The 23,424-nt window shown below is 42.5% G+C and overlaps 1 protein-coding gene across 1 annotated transcript in view; it reads left to right on the forward strand.

Moving 5' to 3' along the window:
- mtus1b (microtubule associated tumor suppressor 1b) overlaps positions 1 to 23,424 on the forward strand; it is a 90,872-nt gene that overhangs the window by 46,397 nt on the left and 21,051 nt on the right. Inside the window, exons 5-6 of the mRNA XM_084004966.1 lie at positions 11,614 to 11,729; positions 15,252 to 15,599. Of these exons, the coding sequence (XP_083861092.1) occupies positions 11,614 to 11,729; positions 15,252 to 15,599 (464 nt within the window). The remainder of the gene's footprint in view (positions 1 to 11,613; positions 11,730 to 15,251; positions 15,600 to 23,424) is intronic.

Consider the following 23,424-nt stretch of genomic DNA (forward strand, 5'->3'; position numbering starts at 1 on the left):
GCAAAAAATGCATATCGATATCGGATCGGCCTGCACAGGAAAATCCCGATCCGGACTCCCGATCCAGTCTTTTTTTCAAAATTCCGGTCCGTGTTTTCCAGCACACCGATGTAGTAATCCATTCCAGTTTTTTTCCGGTTTTCCCTAAAGTCCGGTCCGCGTTTTCCAGCACACCTAGCGCACACCTTCCGCCTCGTTTAACCACCACGATGTCGCTTTCTACTTTGAAACACGGAGTTGACACTGTATTTTGATAAGCTGTTGCACTCTTCAGACTCGTGGTGTGAGCGGAACCGGACCGGTACCGGAACCGGACCGGCTTCCGCGCTGCCTGCTCGCACAGATCCGCTCGTGCGCACATGCGCTGATGCAGGTCAAGTGTTGTCGATAAATATATGCACTCCTTCAAAACAGCATCAAGCCATATTGTGTGTGTAGTATTAGGACGTGATGACGTCTGTGGGGGAGGATTGTTTTTGATAAGCTGTGGAACTCTGAGTTAACCTATTTCTACCTGAATTTCTATGAACTATTAGGCTGTTGAGTAAACCCATAACTTATATTTTACTTGATAAAATAAGACAATAAATGCACTCATATGTCGTTATAGTGTTTTACAGTATCTGTAGCTATTAATGTGATGCTCATCATTTTCCAGCCATATTTTTCCGGTCCCTAATTTTGGATCATTACCATCAACCGGCACCTTAATAAGTCACTCTCTCCTTGTGATACACTCTGGTTGAACAAAAATGTTGAATGTAAAATTAAATATCTTTAATCTTTAATACATGCTTGGATCGGCCGGTATCGGTATCGGCCGATACTAAAAGCTACAATATCGGTATCGGATCGGAAGTGCAAAAAGCTGGATCGGGACATCCCTACTGTGTAGTCCTCTATGTAGTCCCCCTTATAGTCCTCTACATAATCCCCTACATAGTCCTCTATGTAGTCCCCCTTATAGTCCTCCACATAATCCTCTGTGTAGTCCTATGTAGTCCCCCTTATAGTCCTCTACATAATCCCCTACATAGTCCTCTATGTAGTCCCCCTCATAGTCCTCTACATAATCCCCTACATAGTCCTCTATGTAGTCCCCCTTAGTCCTCTAGATAATCCCCTACATAGTCCTCTATGTAGTCCCCCTTATAGTCCTCTACATAGTCCTCTATGTAGTCCCCCTCATAGTCCTCTACATAATCCCCTACATAGTCCCCTATGTAGTCCCCTTTATAGTCCTCTACATAATCCTCTACATAGTCCTCTATGTAGTCCCCCTTAGTCCTCTACATAATCCCCTACATAGTCCTCTGTGTAGTCCTCTATGTAGTCCCCCTTATATTTCTCTACATAATCCCTTACGTAGTCCTCTATGCAGTCCCCCTTATAGTCCTCTACATAATCCCCTACATAGTCCTCTGTGTAGTCCTCTATGTAGTCTCCCTTATATTCCTCTACAAAATCCCCTACATAGTCCTCTATGTAGTCCCCCTTATAGTCCTCTACTTAATCCCCTACATAGTCCTCTATGTAGACCCCCTTATAGTCCTCTACATAATCCCCTATAGTCCTCTATGTAGCCCCCCTTATAGTCCTCTACATAATCCTCTACAAAGTGCTCTGTGTAGTCCCCCTCATAGTCCTCCACATAATCCCCTATATAGTCCTCTATGTAGTCCCCCCTTAGTCCTCTAGATAATCCCCTACATAGTCCTCTATGTGGTCCCCTTTATAGTCCTCTACATAATCCCCTATAGTCCTCTATGTAGTCCCCCTTATAGTCCTCTACATAATCCCCTATAGTCCTCTATGTAGTCCCCCTTATAGTCCTTATTGATTCCATGATTTATTCAGAGGATCTTTTTATGATTGCATGCAATTGCACTTTCTGTGAAATGAATTTCTGTTGATGTCATCAAATCAATGAGTTAAGTGGAGACGACAACTGTAGTCAGACATTCTCCAATAAATTGGTTACGGGTTATTATAGGATGCCACTTTAAATTCTGTGAAAAATCCAATCCAACGAAGTCAAAGCATGGATCAGAATTAAATTCAAATCCCCCATCCTAATCAAGCTTCTGTTTGAATCTCCCCCTTCATAAAGAGGGACTAGGTTATATTCGTTTCCATCTGAGCCACCTCAAAACAGCCGATTAAGGAGGTTAGGGTTGCTACAACTACCTGTAGTGTACGTGTTTTCCTGCTTTGCTGGCACACTTTTTTTGTCCTGCAAACACACATCCAGCTCTAATCTGTCTGAGTTTGTGGTGTTTAATTTGTCCAGAATCATGTAAACACTGGCCGTTTGTTAATGAGGCAGCATATCTCATCTAATCCTGCTTTTATGTTAATTTATGTTCATAATTCCACTTTGATCTGATTTCATCCTGTTGTACGTCGTACACCACATGGATGATGGCGGACAGTTGAACACGATATACAAGTCTTTAGAGAGAAGACAACAATTCCACACAAAGCCTCCACTCCTCCTCCACCTTTTACTCCTCCACTCACAAGTCCCTCACCGGTCTCCCCTCAACTCATCAAATACATAGCAGACAGTCCTACTGAGTGATCATGAGACTGGAACAAATAAGATGACTCACATGATAGCAATACTTATCATATTGATTCATAGAACAGCTGTATATTTTTGATAGTATTAAACCATAGTGTTGCTCATATAATTCACATAATTTGGACTATCATGTGTTATGGAGGTCATTTTACTGTGTACTGAGGGAGATTCTCATGCCACTGCGGGGATTGTCCTATGTGTCCACTATGCTGTTCTGTAGCGTGATGTGCATGCTAACGTGTTGTCTCTCTCTCAGTCTGGGCTCAGCAGCTCTGCATGACTGCCTGGCAGACCCCAGGTACACATCACCACCGACACACACACACACACACACACACACAGTTGTGTTTTCATGACACGTTTGGGGACATTACATCCTGACCCTTACACTAACATAACTTAAACCTAACCTTCCTCTAACCTTAAACCAAGTCTTCACCCTGAAATGTAATGTGGATGTGCAATTGTCCCCATTTGGTCTAAACATTTTTTTTAAAAAGCAGTGAGTCCCTACAATATGAGTTTGTTGTCAACTGCCTCCTTTGCATTGTCAACAACACACAACAGTCTAATCTCCATGTTCCCACTGGACTTTGTCCTCTGTGTCTTTCTCCTGCATATATCCAGCACATATTATTGTTGTGTGTATGTATATGTATGTTTGTATGTACGTCTATTGTCTACTGTCTGAGAGAGTGTCCACTCTACCGGAGTCAAATTCCTTGTATGTGTGCATACTTGGCCAATAAAGCTGATTCTGATTCTGATGGGGGTGATTAGCTCAGGAGATAGAGGGGGTTGGCTGGCAACCGCAAGATTGCCGGTTCGATCCCCGGCTCCTCCTAGCTGAATGCCTGGGGTCCCTGAGCAAGACACCTCACCCTAATTGCTCCATGCCGCCCTGCGTGGTTGACTCCGCCGTCGGTGTGCCTGAATGGGTGAATGTCAGTCATTCCTGTAAAGCGCTTTGGATGAAAGTGCTATATAAATGAGGACCATTTACATAGCAGTGTTCCTATTAGTGCAGGAGATAACAGTTTTGTTATTTTTTGCACTCCCTGCACAAACTGCACTGCCTCAAAACAGTTATATTGTACATACTATATTTTATAGTGTCTCTTATATATTTTTTAGTGTAAATTTCTATTCCAGTACTTTTTCTCTTTTTTATTACATGTTTATTGTATGCACCATACACAACCAAGACAAATTCCTTGCAAGTGAAAACTTACTTTGGCAATAAACCTGATTCTGATTCTGCATTTACAGCATATATGAAATGTGTTTCTATCCAGCTGTCCTGCTGCACTTGATGATATTGTCATTGACCATCTCATGGTTTTTGAGATGAATCTGCAGCTGTGTGATCCGTCAAGCTGTGAGTGATGAAACTGAACTGATCAACGATGAGTAAAAAGTCAAACAATGTTGCTGAAGATGATGATTGATTTAAAGCGAGGCGTTGTGTGGTTTTCTCTCAAACTGAAGTGTTGGACATCCAATCATTTCAATTATCTCTGACCTTTCTTCACCACATCCTCTGATCACAGCTCTGGTTGATCCATCCATCCATTGTCTACCGCTTATCCTGTATTCAGGGTCGCGGGGGGGCTGGAGCCGATCCCAGCTGTCATTTGGCGAAGGCAGGGTACACCCTGGACAGGACGCCAGTCTAGCTCTGGTTGATCCAAAAGACTAATACAGTCCAGCAGGTTGTGCTGCCAGTAGGTGGCAGTATCGAGCTTCAGGGCCAGGCCTGAACACCAGCACTGACTGACAGATGTGTTTCGGTTCAGTAGCATTACGATTAGATTTTAAAAGCAGAATTATTGTTCACTCAATTAGGAAACGTGGAATGTGATGGAGGTGACAGTTTGCACTAATTCTGATTCCATTTGGCTCTTGATGATCTTGGTCTTCGAAACATTTCATTTCAACACCAGCACCAGCACTCACAGTCCTGCAGGTAACACTACATTACGGGCCGAGGACTGCAGAAAAACTTGTGACGCTGTACCAAAGTCTGCTGGCTTATAATGAATTATTCATAGGACATCTTGGCAGCGAGTGTGATTTGTCAGGAAGCCCGGCCGTGTTTAGAGTCCATCAGATGTCTCTGGAGATTTATATTACGATCAGCCCGGTGTTCTAAAAATGACGTTAGCACAACTAAACTGCATTGTGAATTACATGTCGAGGGACGCGTATTTTGTCGTTGATTACGTTTGCTCTTGACGTGTCTCAAAATAGTTTCAAACGAGTCTGCAGAAGTCCTCGTAGAGAGGAGGTCTGGGTGGTGGGTCAAAAATCACAGGACTTTAACTCGTGATAATACTAAGTGATGTTAGCATCCCAATAGAACCAAAATGTTTTGTTGACTAAACATTAACACGTAGTTTTATTGTGTTTTTGGTTTCTTTCAATTTTGAATTGATTTTAAACCAAACCATGATGTTTTTTTTTACTAAAGCTAACAAAGTAGTAGTATTGCCTAAACCTAACTATGTTGTTTTGTAGCATATTTCTCTCTTTTTTTTCAAACTGATTAAGCCTTCGCCCATTGGGGTGGAAAATAATAAGTTACCTTGGAAACATTAATTGGAGTTGTAGTTTAGTTGTATGGGAAAGTTTTTTTTTTTTAGGAAAAGATTATTGACAGCAGTGATAGTGTTGCTGATGCTGAAGTTCATTTTCCAAGTCTGAAGTACAGTGAATTTTATTTCCAGTCAGTGTGGAACTGCAACAACTATGAATACGCAAGGTAGAAAGAGAGGAACTCAAACATGGCTCAAAATATTTAAAGCCGTTATAGAAATGATTACATTGAATGGCAGTGAGGTATGGGTATCACTCAATGGTTGGGCAAAATGGGACATAAATCCAGTTGAAACCCTGCAAAAGTATTCCCTGGGTACAAAGAAAAACCCCAAACTCTGCATGTTCTGCCAAATGCTGGTGCCATATTAAAAAGAACGACCCTGCCTGTTACCATTGTAAAGCCCTAGCCTGCCAAGAGTCGAACATAAAATGTAGTCCCCTCATCCAACTGGTCCTGACCTTTCACCTTTCACAAACCCAGCCAGCCTCAGAGCTCTCAGATGAGTAGACCCAACCAAATTAGAAAGTCAAGAAAAGGATGTCCCACACGTGAGTAACATTACATCCTGGTACTGGTAAAGTTGATGTGAGGCTGAGAGCAACACTTCTCTCTTTCATAAAAAACATTAATACATAAAAAATCCCAGACTGTTTGTTTAGCCAGCTCACACTTAGCTCTATGTGCACACATAACCCACCAGACATGCCACCAGTGGTAACTACACAATACCAACAATCAAAACAAACTCAAAACAACGCACAGTATTATGTAGAGCTATGGTTGAATGGAACTCCCTTCCAGATCATATTTCAAAAATACAGAGCAAAGCTAGCTTAAAAAAACAAGTGAAGCAACACCTCATGGCTGTTTCCACTGAATCCTAGTATTTATTACTAAATGTTACTTTCATTTATTTATCTATTCTTTTTTTCCCTTTTTTTGTCATTTTCTTTTTTGTTTATTTGTTTTTGTTTGTTTTGTATGTCGTTGTTTGTTTTGTATGTCGTTGTTTGTTTTGTGTGCTGATGGTTTAGTCATCCATTCTTTTCCTGTCTTTTTTGTTGTTGTTGTTTTTAATCTGTTGTCTTGTATGTTGAATTCTTGTCTTGTAATATGTTGTGTGTGGACCCCAGGAAGAGTAGCTGATGTTTTCTGCATCAGCTAATGGGGATCCAAATAAAATCCATAAATCCATACCCAACACACAGAGAGACCTGGGGCCCGTTTCACAAAGCAGGTTCAACAAACTCTGAACCTAACCCTGAACTCTGAGTTGACCAACTCTGAGATGGGCAACTCTGAGTTTTCAGTTTCAGAACAGCGGTTTTGAATTAGTTCATTCAACTCTGAGTATGTAAACTCTGAGTTACTTGGTGCCTGCCGACTCTATAAAGCCATCATCAATGGAGCTCCGATACTACGATTCACCATGGCAACCGGGAGAGCGTCATTAGATATTACTGAGTGTTTATGTAGAAAACAAGCTCATCCTTAGAAAGCGGAGCAACGTAACTGCAGCAAAGTAGCGATAGTTGGCGTGGCAGACAATTACTGCCCGATCTAATGTGTATAACTGAATGAAACAATCGATTGATCTAAAGGTAATAAGTCTTTATTTTTGGCTTTGCACAGTGACACTGTGGTGTAATGGTTAGCAACACCGCCCACGGCGCAGGCGACAGGGGTTCAACTCCTGTAGTTCACAAAGTAGCCAATGAACAAATTATCATTTTCATTGGGTGTAATCCCCCCAGGCACAGAAAGAAAGTGGCGTCAGTTGAAAATTAAGCATAAGAATATTGCGCAAATACGTTGACTAAGGCATATGATTTTAATCATATTTCACATATTAAACAGTAAATATAAGCAGATATTTCAACACAGGAATGAACTTAAACATTTAATAAATCTCCCATTCGCAAAAAAGCTAGCTCCGCAAAGAATCTGGTTGCGGATTATGTCCGCAATATGAAATGTTGAAAATGTCGGAGAATATTGTTTAGATAATATCTAATGTGATTGAAAGGAAAGGTAATCAAAATCCTCTCCCGACGCAAAGCTGCTAGAATCCCTTTTATTTCCATATCAATTAGGTTGACGATGAAAGGACGGCACATTTTTTTTAGAGTTGGTTCAGATTCCGGAAAAAAGGCAGAGACATGTAGGGAGAAACTCAGGGTTTGTTGAAGCAAACCTGCTAGCGAGCAGGTTAGGTTCACGGAGTATGTTACCCGGGTAACTGACTCAGATTTATGCTGAACTGGCTTTGTGAAACTGAAAAACCAGAGTTTCCCTCATCTCAGGGTTAACTAACTCAAGGTTTTCACTAAACCTGCTTTGTGAAACGGACCCCAGGGGCCTGTACGAAGGTTCAACATACCCAGGGTATCTTTCAGAGATCCAGCTTAAGTAACCCTACCAAAGGCAATCGGAGATAAGCGGTCACACGAAGCTGGTTATCAACTCGTTAACTCAACCCAGGGTTTACCTGTCCAGCTATGAGCGCGTGCACATGAAAGAGGCGGCGTTTGCAGCATTTGACCAATCACAAACATGGATCAGTCTACAGCAGCGGAGCGGCGTATTTCACGTACGAGGAGCGAACCATAATCTTACAGAAATACGAAGATGTTAAACATATAATACAGGCAAAAGGCAACAGTTTCATCTGTAACATGCAGGAAGGACAGCTGGCAAAAACTCGCCGACTGTGTGAATGCGGAAGTCGTATTAATAGTATTAGTAGTAGTATAATATGACTGCCCCATCATAAGGACACTAGTAGATCTGACTGATTTGATGACAATAGTAACTTCGCTGATAGCTTAGTGGTAGTGTTCACGCCCCATGTACCGAGGCTTCATGCAGTGGACCTGGGTTCGAATCCGCCCTGCGGTCCTCTTTTAAATCATGTCGTCACTCTTTCTTTAGTCCCTTTAACTCTTATGATGCCCTTCAGCAATAAAAGGCCGAACACATAACTTTAAAATAATGAATTTGTTGCTTGGATGTATTCTTATAACGTGGTTTATGACAATATCAGCCTCATTCTTTCAGCTGCAATCCCGGCGGTGTAAAACGGACTTGGGAGCAAATCAAATAAATATAAAAACATAATTCATAGTGGTAAGTAGGCTGTACGCTGACAAAGAAAAGTCTTTCCCTCCAATGAGAATCTGTATCTCTCATAAAAAACATCGTCAGGGACAGAAATAGGGTTTTGCCGGTCTCTGTACACTCTATAGTTCTCCTATGACACCCTCTCACGATCCACGAGCTTCTTTTTTTTTATGTCGGCGCACCAAGACAGCTGATTGGTCAGTCGGCGGTGTGTTTCTCCACGTTGATCTCTTATCAGGAACATAACCTGCTCCGGAGCAGGTTAGCTCCACAGCGTAAGTTACCATGGCGATCTACCCCGGTAAGAAGTGAACCAGCGTCGTAGGACGGAAAACCCAGAGTTAACGCTTAAGTTACCTCGCTAAGCACAAATCCTGCTTCATAGTACAGGCCTCTGTTGTTATAGTAACGTTACATCCTGGTACCCAACACACAGAGAGACCTGTTGATATAGAAACGTTACATCCTGGTACCCAACACACAGAGAGACCTGTTGTTATAGTAACGTTACATCCTGGTTTCCCAACACAGAGACATTGTAGCTACAGAGAGAGTTTTTTCACATAACTGGACCAATTCAATATTTGTCTCTCACCATTTAGTACCCTGAAATAAGGTAAGGTCCACCGGAAGGGGCGAGGCTTGGCCTCACTATAGTAAAAGGACAGTAGACAGACATGATGTGATGACAGAAACCAGCGCTATATTATTAAGTTAGTATTATTGCCACTGTATTGAGGCTCAGACAACAATATGACGAAGAGGGGCACGCCCAGAGGCATAAAACATTGAGACAATTAATTTTTTTTTTTAACCTTTATTTTACCAGGAAAGTCCCATTGAGATTAAAAACCTCTTTTTCAAAAGAGTCCTGGCCAAGAGGCAGCAAAAGTTACAAAGTTACAATATAGAGACAACAAATAAAATTATAAAAAACAGTTACAAGTAAAGGAGGTCGTCTCGAGTGCTCTCAGCCTGGATTTAAAAGCATTCAAAGATATCAATTCAGTTAATTTCCAATCTTTTTGCAGCGTGTTCCAGATAGAAGGAGCAGAATAGACAAAAGCCTTTTTTCCCCAGTTCTGTGCGGGCAAATGGAACAGACAACAACTGATCGTTTGAACGCAAACCATAAGAATCAACACTTCTCCGTGTGATAAATTACAGATGTAGGATGGCAGTAGCCCAAGCATGGCCTTGTAGATAAAAGCGCACCAGTGACCCAGCCTCCTGGTGGACAAAGAAGGCCATCCCACTCGAGAATACAACTCACAGTAATGAGTAAGGGCTCTACAGTTAGTTATAAACCTCAGAGAAGCATGATAAACAGCGTCAATCTTACTTAAATATTGAGCTGAGGCATTCATATATATCAGGTCTCCCTAATCTAAAATGGATAAAAAGGTTGCAGTGACAAGCCGCTTTTTCACCTCAAAAGAGAAACAACATTTATTTTGGTAGAAAAAACCCAATTTAAGTTTGAGTTTCTTCACAAGATTGTCAATATGGGGCTTGAAGGCGAGGGAGTCATCAAGCAAGACACCGAGGTATTTGTATGTATGAACCACCTCTATGACATTTCCCTCAAGAGTGGACACTGTGGGGACAGTTTGAGGTACTATCTTAGTGTTGGAAAACAACATTAACTTAGTCTTGTCAGTGTTGAGGACTAGTTTTAGCTGCAGGAGTGTGTGCTGGACCACATTAAATGCTTTCTGCAAAGAAATAACAGCTTTAGCAGGAGTTGATCCAAGACAGTAAATAATTGTGTCATCGGCATAAAAATGCATGTTAGCATCTAACACGTTTTTTCCCAAATCATTAATGTACATAATGAACAGGAGGGGTCCTAATATCGAACCCTGTGGCACACCCTTATGGACATTCACAAATTCAGAACACAGACCATCATATTGAATACACTGAGTCCTGTCACTAAGATCATTTGTAAACCAGGAAACTAAATGATCTGACAAACCCAAGCAAAGAAGCCTATGCTTTAAAACACCATGGTCCACAGTGTCAAAAGCTTTTGACAGGTCAATAAAAAGTGAAGCACAGTACTGCTTTATATCAAGAGCAACAACTATATCATTGATCACTTTTGTAGCCGCAGTGATGGTGCCGTCCTTTTTCCTGAAGCCTGATTGCAGCTTCGAGAGAAGATCATTTGAGTTTAGAAACTCTTTTAGTTGATCACACACAAGAGATTCAAGGGTTTTTGACAAGACACATAAATTTGATATTGGCCTGTAATTAGTTAAAGCTGCTGGGTCACCTCATGTAAATAAGGGGGTAACAAAAGCTGACTTCCAGATGGATGGAATTTCTTTGTTTTCTATTGAGAGATTAAAAAGGATTGTTAGAGGCTGTGCTACAAAATCAGCTGCTATTTTCAAAAAATAGGGCTCTAACAAGTCAGGTCCAGGGGGTTTTCAGTCAGGTCCGTAAGATAATTACGGCAATAACACTAGTAAACACAGTAACTTCAAGGAGAAACAGTGGCACTGCGTCCATGTGCTCCGCCATCTTAGCTCGACATACATAAAAGACTCCTGCATTGGCTGGGAATCAAACCCAGGCCTTACCACTGAACCACCAATGCTTGGAAGGGGAAGTGGATTGACTGCCAGTGTCACATTATTTTACTACTACTATTACTATTGAGATATTTACCCATTATATTATCTTTTTTATTATGTTATATAAAATTGTTCCTCACTTTATTTTTTGTTTTGTTTATATCATTCATTGTATTTCATAATTGGAATTGTATTTTTGGAAATGTTAAATACAAGTAAAGCCTTTTGAAGATAGAAAGAAAAAAAAAGATTTGATGGAGGACAGGGAAGGAAGTGGAGGAGGTGCAAACGGAGGAGAAAAGATGTGTGTGTGAGTCGTTCCCTCTCTAATAGCTTTGTCTCTGGTAATGCACTCCTTAATGCAGCCCAGGGCTCATCTCTCTCTCACACACACACACACACACGCACACACATAATGGCTATTATTACCATACAATCCCATGATGCATCGCCTCAGCCCTGGACAGTCAGTGGGGCGTATTCTCAGCAAATGTATAAGATGAGTGTGTATGTGTGAGTGTGGATTTTTGTTTGTTTTCTTGCATTTGGTTGTTATTCTGCACACAGGATGAATGAGTGTTTGTAGTTTTATGTTGTGACCCTGCCTGCTGTGGTGTGGACTTTCACGTTCTTTGATGGGCTGAATGTTTGTTATTGTGTGTGTGTGGACACCATGTTGAATGTTGTACCTGCCAAACACAAACTAAGAGGTCCCCGTTCTCTTGCAGTGGACAAAAACAAGACCCGGGAGGCATCAGCAAGACCCACAAACACCAGCAGCTCACAGGTAGCAGCACCTGTCGGAGCAAACAGCCAGAGAAAGCAGCATCCGCCACCTGACCTGGTAAATCCTCTTCTTTTTTAAAAAATGTTTAGCTATAAGATGCAAATTCAGCTCAGTCATGGGCGAGACATGACATCGAGAGACCATTACTGAGCAAGATCTGTTTGATGACAACACCAGTGTTCAATGGTAGGAATATTTAAAGTGGTCATACGCAAGATATTCCTTCATTCCTTCAATGTTTGTCTTCACGTGTGGTGAACCTGGACAGTTTTTTCTAGGTCATAGAAATAAAATAAGAGTAGAAGGAGCATTTCAGTAAAAAATCAACGAAGCATGATGGTCAGAGTGGCGGCCAATGTGTACCGTTGCCATTGCGACTGCTGTAACAGGAGACTTCCATGTAAAGTAAACCCACTTACGGCGAGTCTCAAGGCGTTTCTACACAGAGATTCTGCCATAATCACAGAGAGAACAGCCTTCAATATGCTGCAATCGCACCATTTATACTGAACTCCATTCACAGTGAGGTCGTCTTGCCTCATTTCGCCTCCGTTAGTTCTACCTTCATTGCTGCTCAGAGAAGGCACCACTCCTTTCTGTCTCTGTACCTTTTACACTAACGACGATGCGGAAAAAAGGAGTGATACTCCCGCAATGAAAAGGCCAGCCACTTTTGCCGACTGAAAGACGGCGAGCTGCTGTGACTCTCCTATCGCCTCCTATAAAGGTGCACACACAGAAGCAGCATGTTCTCAGTAGAGCTCATTTGAGCAACTTTTAGACAGCTGAAATTCAGGACCACAGATGGGTTTGGGGCAATGCATATCGAATACAGTGTTGTTGGACCTCTGATAGCTGTGTGAAATTGATGAAAACAGTATAATATGTGACCTTTAACATGATAAAATAAATTAAATAATCACAGGGGTTGACATTTCAACAAAGGTGCTTTAAGCGTGTAAAAATAACACAGGATTGTAACTTAAAGAGCAAGAGACTTTGACATTGTTTCATATAATTCGTTAATAGACTGGTTTTCTTCCGATAACCTTCAGGGATGTTATATAGTTTTTAATTTCATTTTTAAAACAGTTTATGGTGGGTTTGCTGTTATTCCATTTATTCTTGTGTATATTATATTTTCCCATTATGAGAATTATGTTCACGTTTCATTTTGGATACCTTTTTTGACAGACCATCCATATAAATCATTACTTGAAATATGTTAAGAAAAAGAATAGTCAGTCCTAATATTTAACCATAGATAAACATCTTTCCAGAACATCTTTGTGACCGGACAAGAGAAGAACAGGTGTTCAATTGTTTCGTGTTCTGTCATACAGAAAACACATGGACTTACTTCAAAATTAAACCTTTTCCTTATAGTTTCAGCAGCAGGATAAATATTGTTTATTAATTTGAACTGAATTTCTTTTACCTTGGGTGAAATTGGCCATTTAAGATAGCTACAATAAGTCTTCGTTAATGTCACTTCATTATCTGTTATCTTTATTTTTGTTAATTTTTTGACATCATGGAATAACTTTTCTTTAAACACACTTCCAAATACTTTGTTGTTACATTTTTTTTCACGTAATTTCAATTCACCAATTTTTAAATCAGTTAGTTTAACAGTCACATTTGAGTTTGTAAGAATATTTTTAGTCGTATTTTAAGGGAAGTGGAATAGCTCTGCTGATTTGGTTAAATTCTCTATGAGAGCATTTTAAATTAAACTTTTCTACAAATGTATTAAATTGCAATAAATTGCCATTTACATCCATTAAGTCGGTAACGTATAGAACCTTTTTATCAAACCATTCTTGTTAATAAAGTCTTCATGTTAATTGATATGGTTCTATTATTCCACAAGGTGGAGCTATGCGGTGTAAAGTTCTGAGTGAACATCATTTTCCAGTGAAGCAGTATTTGTTTATGGAAGTCAGACAATTTGATTGGTAGTTTAGTTATTTCAAAGTCACACCTTAACAAAAATTCTAATCCTCCAACGTTTTGGAAAATATATTTTGGTATGTGGAACCATATGGAATCAGGTTGTGCCAAATACGCGTTTATCAAGTTCAACTTTAATACACCTATCATGGATTCAAAATCAGCAGCTTTTAACCCACCATGTTTATAGTCTTTAACCATCACAGATTTTTTAAGGTAGTGTGTTTTATTTTTCCATATGAAATTAAAAATAATGGAATTAACCTTTTTAATCATTTGGGGGGGGGACATAAAGAGATTGACAAAGATATACTAATTTTGATAAACCTTCTGCTTTTGTTAATAAGATTCGGCTAAGAATGATCTCTCATAAGCCAATGGTTGAGAGATTTTTTCATATTATCTATTTTCTCTTCAATGTTTAGTTGTTCTCTATTATTTCTATCTTTAGACATTATTAGACCTAAGTATTTTAATTCCGTTTTGACAGGAATGGAGCTTATATTTGTCTCAGCACACGGATGAAGAGATAGTATTTCACATTTTTTCAAGTTTAGACATAGTCCTGAAGCTCGAGAAAAGATTGATATTATATCCAAGGCTTTTCCAATTAAAGATTTATCTTTTAGAAAGATTACTGTGTCTGTTAGGAACCTTCCTAAGCAAAATAGACTATTCGACTGCACCCCACTTCTCGTTTGTCTTGTTGTCATCAGAGCCCTGCTTCGCTTGTGTTCCCGCATGCGCGTCAAGTACGTCTGGCGTCAAGCGCACCCTCGCGTGGACTGACGGGTTCAAAACACAATTAATTGCAATTCATTTATTTTAATCAAGTAATTTCTTATCGACAATTAATCGATAATCGATTAATTGTTTGCATCCCTATTTTAAAGCAATCAATGAAGCGGTGAATATGACTATGTAATACATAAGTAGTAGAGTTTTACCAAAGGGACTTTTAAACTGCTATGAAGGTAAGAACTGGACTGTTGGTGGGCAGATGAGATGAGCGGCTGGTTTTATTTAATATTCCAGGTTTTAGTGATAAGTGATTTTAATTCGTCAATCAAATTAAGCTTTATTTTTACAGCACATTTAAAAACAACAGGACAGGGGTGCCAGGATGGCTCAGTGGTAGAGTTGGCAGCCCACGTAACCAGGGTGAGTCCTCACTGCAGTCGCCCTGGGTTTGAATCCGACCGGCAGCCCTTTCTGCAATGTCATCCCCATCTCTCTCCCCTTTCACCCTCAAACTCTCTCTCAATAAAAAGGCAAAAATGGCCAAAAAAAAATAACAGGACAGACAGACAAAAAAAACAAAAACAAAGGGACCTTTTGTCGCCCGCACCCCTGGTTATCCCATCTCTATTCATCATCCCAACCTATCCGAAGAAGGTAACACAAACAGGAAATCCTCTGTAGACCACTCCGTCTCATTTCGGTTTTGTGATTTGCGGTCTTCAAAGGACCCAGTGGACAGCGAAGGCCTTGTTCTCCGAAGGATGCGGCAGCTGAATTGGTACACAGCGCTCGAAGCATTGTAATTAGCAAGCTAGCTAGTTGATGAACAGTGGCAGTGCTGGTTCAGCATTTTAAAACCTTTTCTGTGGTATTTTTTCTTACTAGGTACCAGACGTGCTGAATGGTAATGCACCAGTGACGGCAGTTCTCCCAGCATCCACCACTGATACCACCAACACTGGTTCAGGCACCACTGGAGCCTCTAGTCCTGCATTCAAAGCAAAAACCGGGACAAGATCCAGTCCCAAAACAGGTTTTAGGCTTCAGAATGCATCCAAACCTGTTCCTGCCGGGGCTGTTGTGCCGGACCGGATGGTGACTGCTAAATCAAACCGGAGCAAAGAGCAGGCAGAGAAGAAGAACCAGGCCATCGAGCAGCTGAGGAAGCTGCTCATCCAGGGGAATAAAAGAGTGGAGGCTCTGGCTATAGTCATCCAACATCTCTTCATTGAGGTACTTCACTTATTTCTTACTAAATACCTGCATATAAAACATTGGTCTCTGAACACTATTTCTCCTAAGAGACCCTCTCACAATCCACTTTTTTTGTTTATTATTATTATTATTATTATTATTATTATTATTATTATTATTTTATCCATGCACAAAGCTCCACGGGATCTTTTACAAATGCTGATGCCATTTTCCAAGAGGCGGTGCTTTTTTCACACGTTTATCTATTATCAGGAACATGTGAACGTGCTCCGGAGCAGGTTAAAGCACTTTCAAATGTTGCTGTTTTCATGACAAAAGAGGAGGAACCCCCCCTCAGACTAAAAATTGTTGTGTGACCAGCCCTCAGCAGAATATTAAGACATAACCCCCCCCCCCTAATTTTCCTCCGGCAGTCCATTCCAGAAATACCGAATGGTCCCTCACTATTTAGTTTTGTTGTATTTTGTGATGGACCTCAATGGCTACTAAAATCCGTTTTTCTTTTGATGGAACTGAACTTGCTCTGTTGTTTAATGAAACTATGTTTGATGCAGACAGTTAGTGAGAGTTTCTCCCACAAATAATAATAATAGTGTTACTCGGGATAGGTCCCTTTCTTCTGCTGTAGCGTCACCCCAGTTTAAAGATACGTTGGATGTGTTAGTACATGTAAATACATTATGGTCGAACACAGCTTCACAGGGGTAAATGAGGGGAAACTATCACTTGTCTCCACACCATCCTTCCCCTTTAGCAAAGTAGGCTACCCTCAGCCTATAATTACAGCATCACTCACAGCTGGTCATACAGCAGTTGTGTGTTGGTTTAAGGGAGCTGGTTTAGGTGCTTGTAGAGGAGTGGACAAATGACTGTTTTTAGTAAGCAGCAAGGAGAGGTTCACACCTAGCAGCCATTAACAACAACAACAACAGTGTGTGTGTGTGTGTGTGTGTGTGTGTGTGTGTGTGTGTGTGTGCGCGCTTGCGTGTGTGTGAGGCTCAGCGTTGTTGTTGGGTGTTTTCAACACACCATAGAAATAAAATAGGAGTGGGAAGTGTCTCTTGTATTATGTTAACAACACGTCAGTGGGGCTGGAAAGTGTTATTGAGAGCAGTTGCAGCTCTGGAGACGGTTGTCTGGCTAGTTAGCTAGGTGGCTAGTTAGCTTGTCCTTCTCCTTAGTGGCTATAACAAGTGTAGCGTTAAAGCATTAGCAAGCTAGCTAACTAGCCAGCTGCCTGCTAGCTGGCCAGCTTGTTATTGTCACTGCTTTAATGTTGCACAGAAAATTAGCCAAACTGAAAATGAGCCGAACAAAGGATACCTCATCTGAGGATAGCATTGTGCTTTCCTGCGGTGTGATAAGAATGTGTGGATGAAGCGTTACCTTGTAAAATTTTACTCATTTAGTCTGTCTGTCTATGCTTCGTAACGTTGCTACGCTACCGCTAATAGGCTAATTACTGCAAAACCTCACATCAGTAAGTCTGCGACTTGCCGTTAGTCTGTTTACTTATACAGAAGTGGCCCCATACAGCGGTTGTTCTGGTAAAAAAAATGGCCGCCACTCTGACCACACTTCACACTTCTGACATCGCCATTGGGGACTAGTCATGAATATTAAATGATTAAATAATTTCAATAAAAGATGAATATTTGTTTCCTGCATAAGACTGTATACCGCTTTGTTACTGGTTAAATATTACTGAAGTCAGTTTATTCTGTAGTGGGCGGGTTCCTCACAAGTTGAAGGCTTTTGATTGGTCAATTCAGGCACAAGGATGCGTCACTCAGAGTCCCGGACTTGGATAGGCTGCTGAGTAAATATTTGCTGTCTGATTACTGATAATGAATGTACGTTTGCAGAACATAATGGCATGTGAAATTAAAATCAATGCAAACACAATAGCTGTCATTCAGCCGGGCTCACCTTATCCATCTTTAAATATTAAAACTACAGTAATGCCTATGTAAATCCAGTACTTTGAATATATGTGTTGAACTCCCCTCCCCCTTCTTTCTTTCTCCTCTTCATGACTGTCTGGTTGGACTGGTCCTGGTTCTTCCCTGGCGGGGTTGTGGTGAAGAAGCTGAGGGAACATAGCCAGACTTACGACTTTACTTACCTGTATTGTCAAAGTAGAATGCCAACTCAGTCACACGGCAGTTCATGACCTGATATCTAATGATTCGTGCCATTTTTATGTGTTGCTCTGCACAACTTTAAAACTACCGGTAACTCATTTCAATGGGAATTATCATTCATTTTTCTCTGTCATTTGGGACAAACTTTTTTTCATTTAGGAACATCCTGGTTGGGCTTAAAGGGGCCATATTATGAAAAACAGGTTTTCTCTGGTCTCTACACCTATAAACTGGTCCTCCCTGAGCCTGTCAACTCCCAGGATGAGGAAAACAAGCAATTCCTGCATGGTCTCTGCAGTCCACCCTCCGGTAAAATGGTGCTCCTACAGGCTGTTCAGATTCAGCTCCTTTCGTTATGTAACGAAAGGAGTCATTTGCATAAGCCGAACTCCTCTGCACGATGATAGGAGATCCGAAAGGGGGGTGTTTCGCAACACAGCGCTGAGAGCCGACAGTGTGGACGGAGAAAGCGGACAGACAGCGCCAACCGGAGAGACCCATGGAGAGCACTGACGGAGAGCATGGACAGACCGACAGCAGGACCGACAGCCCAGGCCGACAGCGGCACGGACCGGCACAGACCGACAGCATGCACGGACAGACAGCGCGCATGGACCGACAGCGCGCACGGACCCACAGCGCACACGGACCCACAGCGCGCACGGAGAGTGCAGCCCAACTTACCGGTTGTGGCGCTGGGTGATCCGGCTTGTGCTCCGTGAATAAATCCCAGTGCAAGTGAAGCTGGAGACAATCACTTCACGGCCTTCTCTGGTCGGACAGAGCCCAGGGGCGCGTGTCCGACAGAGCACCGTGCACGGCGGTCCGGGTCTGGGGCCTCATGTATCAATGTTGCGTATGCACAAAAACATGGCGTACGTAATTTTCCACACCAACGTTCAGATGTATCAAAAGTGAAATGAGCGTGGAAATGTGCGGTGTCCCACGGCAGCTTCATGGCTGGCGTACGCACGTTTCTACAGCTATTGTTCCTTTGGCGACACTCTGAGGTGATGCTGGGAAACTGTTAATTATGTGAAAACAATTAGTCCTCAGAGTAATGTGCACATCAGAGACACATTAATGGACAATTAACACACACGTGTTTGCAATCATATGGATGGATATAAAAGCATGCGCAAAGTGATGAAAAAATGGCATTAACAATGGCAGCATGGCCTTGTTAGAAGACATCGCAAACGGTAACATCAGACGTGAGAGGGTGTTTATAAAACGGGAGGATATGTTAGCAAATGACGACAACTGGCTCATGAGTCGTTTTAGGTTGCCGAGGCCAGTGTTACTGGAGCTGTGCGCAGAGCTGCGGCCGGCCCTAGAAAGAAACACAGCCAGGAGCCAGGGGTTGTCCGTGCCCACACAGGTGCTGACCACTCTGGGGTTTCTGGCAACAGGAGCCTTCCAGAGGGAATTGGCCGATCGGTCAGGAGTGTGCCAGTCCACTCTGAGCCGAGCCATGCCAGCGGTGTGGGACGGGATCATAAGAATGTCATCCAGGTACATCAAATTCCCATACAATGCTGTTGAACAGATCTGAGGCCATGGTTCTCGACCGGAAAAAGGTGGCTTGCTCCCTCCAGGTCGGGGGGGAGTTCCTGCCTCAAGTGGAGGATTTTAAGTATCTTGGGGTCTTGTTCACGAGTGAGGGAAGGATGGAACGCGAGATTGACAGGCGGATCGGTGCAGCGGCTGCAGTAATGCGGTCGCTGTATCGGTCCGTCGTGGTAAAGAGAGAGCTAAGCCGAAAGGCGAAGCTCTCGGTTTACCGGTCAATCTACGTTCCTACCCTCACCTATGGTCATGAACTTTGGGTCATGACCGAAAGAATAAGATCCCGGATACAAGCGGCCGAAATGAGCTTCCTCCGCAGGGTGGCGGGGCGCTCCCTTAGAGATAGGGTGAGGAGCTCCGTCACACGGGGGGAGCTCGGAGTAGAGCCGCTGCTCCTCCACATCGAGAGGAGCCAGTTGAGGTGGCTCGGGCATCTGCATCGGATGCCCCCTGGACGCCTCCCTCGGGAGGTGTTCCAGGCATGCCCCACCGGGAGGAGACCCCGAGGAAGACCCAGGACACGCTGGAGTGACTATGTCACCCGGCTGGCCTGGGAACGCCTTGGGGTCCTCCCGGAGGAGCTAGGGGAAGTGTCCGGGGAGAGGGAAGTCTGGGCGTCCCTGCTCAGGCAGCTGCCCCCGCGACCCGGTACCGGATAAGCGGAAGAAAATGGATGGATGGATGGATGCTGTTGAACAGGCCAACATTAAAGCGCAATTTGCAGCAAGAGCCGGTTTCCCTAATGTAATCGGAGCTATTGACTGCACACATGTTGCTGTAAGCGCCATCACAGGATGAATTTGTTTTCGTCAACAGGAAACATTTTCATTCCATAAATGTTCAAATAATATGTGATGCACAAATGCAGCCCACCAACATCGTGGCAAGGTGGCCTGGTTCAACGCATGACTCGTTCATTCTTACTAATAGCATGGTTGGTAACAGGCTGGAGGCTGGCACGGTGCGCGATGGGTGGCAGTTCTCGGTGAGTAAATGTATCCGTTTAATTGAATGTAAACCAGCACGATGCCCATTTGGGCACGTGCATTCAAATATGTGCATTTGTTTTTCCCTGGTGAAAATAGAGCGGCAGAGCTATCTAACAAGCCCTTTATTGTCTCCTTGTGTTCAGTATTTGTGTCGATAAACGCGTGCGTAAAGTTGGAAATGTCACACTGCAGTAGCCACGGCGCACTTCTGCAGTCATTAATATATATGATAATATAATATATAATATATTAATATCCTCCTGTCCCCCCGCCCGTTGCGGTCACGCTTCGGCGGTGGGCCGAAATCCTCCGCTTCACCTCCACTTTCACGTCGGACCATTTCTTTTTTATTTCAGGGAGTGTGCGCTGCTCCGACCCCACAGTGTTCACTGCCTCACACACACGCTCCCACTCACATTTCTTTTTTTTTGTGTTTATGCCTGATGAGAGGCTACCAAATAATACTGGTCTTCGAGTCTCGACTTCGTTTAAGAGCGTTTCGAGCTCAGACTCGGTGAAGTTGCGCTTCTTCCCTTTACTCATTTTGTAGATCTGATGGTGCAGAGAGGGGAATCCCCGGTGCAGGCCCTATTTAAATGTATTTGCATATTTAAATGGAGGCGTGGACAGGGAGGAGTTTAGCACTTCCACATGTGCGCTTAATTCCACGTTGATTGGGATGTACAAAGGAAAAGTGCTTGGATCCATGTGTACGCACACTTTGATACATCTGATTTTTTTTGTGCGTAGGACAGTTTCTGGATTCTAGCGTACGCAATGTTTCAGTAGGAAATCCACGCAATTCTTAGTACATGAGGCCCCAGGTCTCTTGCACTTCATTTTTATGGCTAAGGTCCGTGTTAGCTTCTATGTGTGTGCTAACCACTTCACATGGGACTGCTTCAGTAACGAGGGTCAGTACAAAGCTGGCTTTGCCTCAACACTGACCCTCGTAAAAGGATCTGTCCCCACAATACAGGACCAGCAACTTCACCTGAGCCACATAGGCGAGCCATAGCGATACTTCCATGTAAACATTGGCGCATGCTGGCGCTAGCGCAAGCGTCCTGTCTCTCTCCGAGTAGGTGATGACAGACGGAGCTCATTAGCATTTAAAGGTGCAGACACAGAAGCAGCCTGTTCTCTGCAGAGCTCCTTTGAGCAACTTTTAGACAGCTGAAATTCAGGACCATGGATGGGTTTGGGGCAATGCATATCAAATCCAGTGTTGTTGGACCTCTGACAGCAGGGCTGGACTGGGACCAAAAATCGGCCTGGGCATTTTCAGCCGAGACCGGCCCACCAGGTATCGATGGAAAGATAATGAAGCCTATGAATGAAAACAAACCTTTTTTTTTATTATTATTATTGTTGCTGCTATTATTTGAAGTATTATTATTGTGATGATTACCAGTGGTAGTTGGTTGTAGTAGCAGATAGTAGTAGTAGTAGTCATAGCCTGTGTTGAGGGACAGATAAAAAATTTACACTTGAAAGAAAATAAGTCCAATATCAACGATTTATTCATTTGAATGCCCCTGGAGAATCAACAACAAAATAACAACAGCACTACAGCAAGTGGTGCACAAGAGGAAAAAAATATTGTATAACAGTGGAGTTAATGATTTTTGTTTGCAGCGTCTTGCTTTTGTCTTGTAATTTGCAGACGGTCCCTGCGCACTCGCCCGGCTGCCGGCTGCACATAGAGATCAATGTTCTCCGTCCAGACCGGACGGCTTATTTATGTAAAAAATCTGGGTTTTGGTCCTTGTAGCTCGTAGTCTATGATATTATGGTGGGAAAGAGGCATCATTTGTGTTTGAAAACGTTTCACTTCAGATTTATTGATCCCGAATCTGTGAATATATTTCCAACTTTACAGAACTCTTTATTTCACCTTATGGCAGGTTATTGCATAGTGTCACTGGGTCCGCACGGGCCGGACACTTTGCTCTTGCGGGCCGGATTTGGCCCGCGGGCCGCTAATTGGGGATGGCTGCTTTATACTATTAGTTTATTATGACTATTATTATTATTAATATAAGTGGGTGACTATTCCTCAGCCTTCCTTAGTGTTTTGGTTTTGACATACGCGCACGCACTGTCAAACTCGCACAGCTAAGGGGGGTCGGCGTGGGGGGCGCCTTGCCATGGCGATTGGGGAAAACAGAACATTGATGAACCAAACCAGCCGTGAGGATTTCCCCTTATAATAAGCGCTGCTGTCCTCCTGTTTAGGCCTATCATTAGAGCCGCTAGTTAAGTCCATTCAATGTGTGGGAAACACTGAATAGGTATCATGACTAAAACCATTACTGAAACTAGTACCATTAGGAAAAAAAAAAAAAAAGGCTCGGCCCAAAATCGCCATCGGCACTTCGGGCAAATGCCCGATATGCCCGATGGCCAGTCCAGCCTTGTCTGACAGCTGTGTGAAATTGATGAAAACAGTATAATATGGGATCTTTAAAATCACTACAGTACAGATAGATTTAGGCAACAAAATGGACATCAGGTTGAGGAAACAAAACCTCTTAGTTATGTTTAGGAAAACTGTCACAAACTTGTCACTTCACAAAAACACTTTGGGACAGGATTGAAAATCCGGTTGTGTTGTTGTTGCAGACCGGGATAAAAAAAAAAAACACTCACAATAAGTTGATTGTGGTGAATTTTCAAAATGAATGAATTAACAAAATGTTAAGTGAATCGCAATTATTTTGGTCAGGATAATTGTGACATGACATTTTCATATCGTCCCATGCCTACTAAGAAGTGACCTTATTTATTTTATTTTTTGCTTTGAAGATAACAGAAATGCACATAAACCTGTAGCGCGCGTGCACACACACACACACACACACTCACACACACAGTTATATTCAGTGCGGTGTGAAAAGTACAGGATAGATATGGCGTACCTGGGAAAGCAGCTCATTATCTGTTCAATAACAGATAACATTATCAGCAGTAACGACCCGTCACATTCAGTGAGTATGTGATCAACTGTTACATAACTCTCAGCATCAGATTTTTGAATCGGGGCACGATTACAATGGTTTTGTGCAGCCCTCCTGACTGGGTTACAGATGAGATGGATGGCCTGGTGGAACGTGGAGGTGAAGGGGGAGTGACGGATAG

The sequence above is a fragment of the Eutrigla gurnardus genome, assembly GCF_963514095.1.
Source record: "Eutrigla gurnardus genome assembly, chromosome: 3".
NCBI classification, from domain to species: domain Eukaryota; kingdom Metazoa; phylum Chordata; class Actinopteri; order Perciformes; family Triglidae; genus Eutrigla; species Eutrigla gurnardus.